The 4060-nt window shown below is 39.7% G+C and overlaps 1 protein-coding gene across 1 annotated transcript in view; it reads left to right on the top strand.

The window, feature by feature from the left end:
- LOC105304816 (phosphoglucomutase-like protein 5) overlaps window positions 1-4060 on the top strand; it is a gene marked incomplete at its 3' end in the record, with an annotated part of 71242 nt that overhangs the window by 55491 nt on the left and 11691 nt on the right. The window contains exon 6 of the mRNA XM_023522691.1: window positions 2628-2790. Coding sequence (XP_023378459.1) covers window positions 2628-2790 — 163 coding nt within the window. The remainder of the gene's footprint in view (window positions 1-2627; window positions 2791-4060) is intronic.

Here is a 4060-nt window from a genome sequence, read left to right as displayed (position 1 = left end):
CTTACGTGGCTCGCAAGTTGGTGCCGGCTGTTGGTGGGAGGCCTCAGTTTCTCTCCACACAGGGCTCCTTGAGTGTCTTCATGATATGGTGACTGGAATCTCCTAGAATGAGCAATCCAAGAGAGCAAGGCAGAAGTGGCAGTGTTATTTAAGGCCTCACCTTGAAGTCTCACACTGTTACTTCTGCAGTGTTCTACTTATCACCTAGCTCTGCCTTATTCAGTGTGGGAGGAGACTGCACAGAGGCATGAGTGCCAGAAGACAAGGATCATTGGGAGCTATCTTGGAGGCTGGCTACCATAGCACCCCTCTTCTGTATTCTGTTCCATCTCCATGTTCTGTTCATTCTCTTTCCAAAAATATATCTCAAATATAATCACTTTTCTTCATTTGTACTGCCTCTAGCCTAATCCAAGACACTATCCACACTCCGCTCTGCTATGACAGCCTTCCATCTGATCTTCCTTCCACTCTTGTCACTCTCTAATGCATTTTTCAAATAGCAACCATTTATTCATCATTCATTTATTTTTTCAATTAATTAATTCAACATATATTTATTAACTACTTACTACATGCAAGATTTGTTTTAGAGTCTCGTAATATAGCAGTAAAAAAAATACAAACTCCTGAGAGCTTATAAATAGTGGGGAAATAAATAATATGTATAATACAGAAGATTAAAACAGGGTAAAGGAAATAGAGGACAATAGGGAAATTAGAGACTTATAAGTACTGTATTATATAGGGCTGTCAAGGGTGCTATCTCTGATTAGTTGGCATTGGAATAGAAACCCAAAGGGACAGGAAGGGGCAGGTATATGAATATTTGGGAAAGAGTGCTCTAAGCAGAGGAAAATGCAAATGAGAGAGCCTTCATGATGCTTGATGTATCTGAGGGAACAGCAAACCATCCTGTGTGGCTGAAGCAGAAGGAGGGAGGGAGGTAGAGAATGGCATGTGATAAAGGTCATTGACATTGTGATGAAGACTTTGGCTTTACCTTGGGTTGGTGGGGGACAAGGAAAGCCATTGGAATGTTTTGCTGACATGATATGGCTTACTTTTTAATAAAGTCATTTGGACTGCTCAGCCTGTGATCTTTTAAAACGTAAATGATACCAGGTCACTTCCACTGTTTAAAACCATTAGATGAATTCTCATTATACTTGAATAAAATCCAAGCTCACTTAGCTATTATTGCTATTATTGTTATTGTTATTATTAAAATTGATACCCTATTATTCTCTATCACAAAACCTGCCTGATTTTCTTCCTAATATGCATCCACTTAATAATAATAATAATAATAATAATAATAATAATAATAATAATAATAGGTTTATTTGTTTATAATCTACCTCATCTACTCAAAACTATGTATTCTGGGGATGTTGTGGTGTTTAGGTCTTTCCATACTAAATCACCCCAAGACTGCTTTGTTTTTGGAGCTCTTGTGTTTGCTCTCTGTGGTATTTTTTTCTGTATTTGATCAGTGACCAACCACTAGTAATGCTGTCATTGGTGGCAGGGTAACATTGCTGTTGAGCTGGCTTGTAGGATACATCAGTATTTCTCAAACTTTAATGGACAAATGAATGATCTGAAAGGAAGAGAGGGCATCTTGTTAAGACACTAATTCTTAAGGCGGGCCTTGAGGTTCTGCTTTTCTACCAAGCTCACAGTTGATGGTCTTGCTGCTGGTTCTTTGAGTGGCAAGGGGATTGATCACCAGACTTGGTTGAACATTGGTGCAATTACCTATGGAATCTTAAAAACTACAAATGCGTGGATCCCACCCCCCAGAGATTTTAGTACAATTAGTCTGGGATGCAGTCTGAGTATTAGGAATTTTCTAGGCTTCTTTAGTGATTCTAATTTGTAGCATCATTTGAGAACCACTGGATTGGATGACATTGGGCCCTATTTTAAGACAAAGTGTACCAAGTAATGCTTTACAGGGCTGTATTGCCTTCTTTTTTAAAAGTCAGTTTTGTAGCTATAGAAAGAGTCTGGCCACACCAGTGGATGACTTCCAAATCTCTGCCTAGCATGACTGGGTAGTTTCTCAAATGTCTCCAGCACATGCTGTCACTTAGTGGCAGAAATAGAATTCTTGCCTTCGGGAGCGTGGTCATTCTGAATGCAATTAAAATACGTCTGCTGAAAATGAGTCTGTAGACAGGTCTCCTTTTGTGAGCTCCTGCTAAGGCAAAGGAAGTGGTGAAGCATAGAATTTCTCTATTTCTTTTTTCTTGTAATTTCTAGCATATTAATGTGTAGTTTCTGAGCCAGTAACAAACTAAGAACTACTTGTGTGGTTCAAGCTAACCCTTTGGTCATCAAAAGCAGATGTTTTGAACTACTGGAAATCAATGAGGCAGTTGTGATTTATAGGTTGATAATTGACTGCTAGATGTGGGTGTCCCAAATGGTCTTGGTGACATTGGGCAGAAGAGACAATGCCTAAGTTCCCCCTGCCCTTCACCTCCCCTAACCTAAAGCCCATTTAGTTCCTTTTGCCAAGTGATAGTTACTGTGTGTTAACTGCCTCAGGGCACTTTCCCATTGAAATGTACTTCTATTCTGTGTAAGTGGATTGATATTTTTTTTCCTGGCTGGTCTAGATTGGACGACTGATTATTGGACAGAATGGCATCTTGTCTACTCCTGCTGTTTCCTGCATTATCAGAAAGATCAAAGCAGCTGGTGGAATCATCCTAACAGCCAGCCATTGCCCTGGAGGACCAGGGGGAGAGTTTGGAGTGAAGTTTAACGTTGCCAATGGAGGTATGTGGTTCAGAATATGCCTTAATCCTCACGATTTCTTTCCTCTTATCACCATCTTTCAGTGACTCCCTGATGGTAGACAAGCAAGGAGAATAGGAAATGCCTCAGAAAAATCTAGTGAGGTACCTGTATTAGGGTTCTCCAGAGAAACAGAACCAATAGGATATGAAGAGATCTATTTTAAAGAACGGGCTCACATGATTATGGAGTCTGAGCAATCCCAAGATCTGTAGTCAGCAGCTGAAGACCCAGGAGAGCCAATGGAGTAGTTCCAATCTGAGTCCAAAGGCCTGAGAAGCAGCAGAACTGATGGTGCCCATTTCAGGCTGATCCCAGTCTGACAGCAGCAGAGGACCCAAGTGCCAGTTTGAAGGCAGGCAGGAAGAGAAAATGAATTCTTCCTTACTCAGAGTTTTGTACTGTCCAGTCCTTCAGTGGGTTTTGGATGAGTCCCATCCACCTTGCAGAGGGCAATCTGCTTTACTCGTCTACTGATTCAAATGCTAATCTCCTCTAGAAACTCCCTCAGAGACATACCCAAAATAATGTTTAACCAAACATTTTGACTCCCTGTGCCTCAGTCAAGTCAACACAGAAAATTAACCATTACAGTACCCAACGAATGTGACATGACAAGGACATGGCATAATGGGATCTTGAACCCTTTTTGTCTGTTGGCCCCCCTGCACTCCTCAGCACAGTAAAATGGTTGATGCTTCTCTGATATGGAAGGACTCTGGATTTTAAAGTTGGAACATACCCTCAAAGTCCTTTAGACCATTGTCATTTTACAGATGAACAAATTAAAGCCTGGAGAGGCAGTTATTTGCTCAAGATCAGATGGCTGCTCAGGGTCAGACATGACTTTTTAGCATAAGTCCTGGACTCTCTCTTTCCTATAGTGTTGACTATTTCACTGAAACGGTTAGACTTATTTTTTTTCTTCTATTTATAGAAATTTATACTTTGGAGGTCCTAGTGGGGTAGGATATGTATATAGTAGTGAATGAAAAAATTTTGAACACACATAAAGGTAGAGAGAATAAATGGATACTATGTATCTATTACTCTCCCTACCCCATTTTGCTCTTTTTTTCCCCCTGAAGAATTTTAAGATATTTTATGAAACAAAGACATTTCACATTAAACATTTCTGAATGTATCTCTTAAAAAGAAAGACATACCCCTATATAAATAACAACATTATCACACATAAACAAAGTAACACTAATTTTCTGATGTCATCTAAAACTTAATCTAATTCAAAATT

This window comes from Pteropus vampyrus, unplaced genomic scaffold (assembly GCF_000151845.1).
Source record: "Pteropus vampyrus isolate Shadow unplaced genomic scaffold, Pvam_2.0 Scaffold354, whole genome shotgun sequence".
NCBI lineage: Eukaryota > Metazoa > Chordata > Mammalia > Chiroptera > Pteropodidae > Pteropus > Pteropus vampyrus.
The sequence above is the reverse complement of the archived record's forward strand: the minus strand, read 5'-3'. Positions and strand labels throughout refer to the sequence as shown.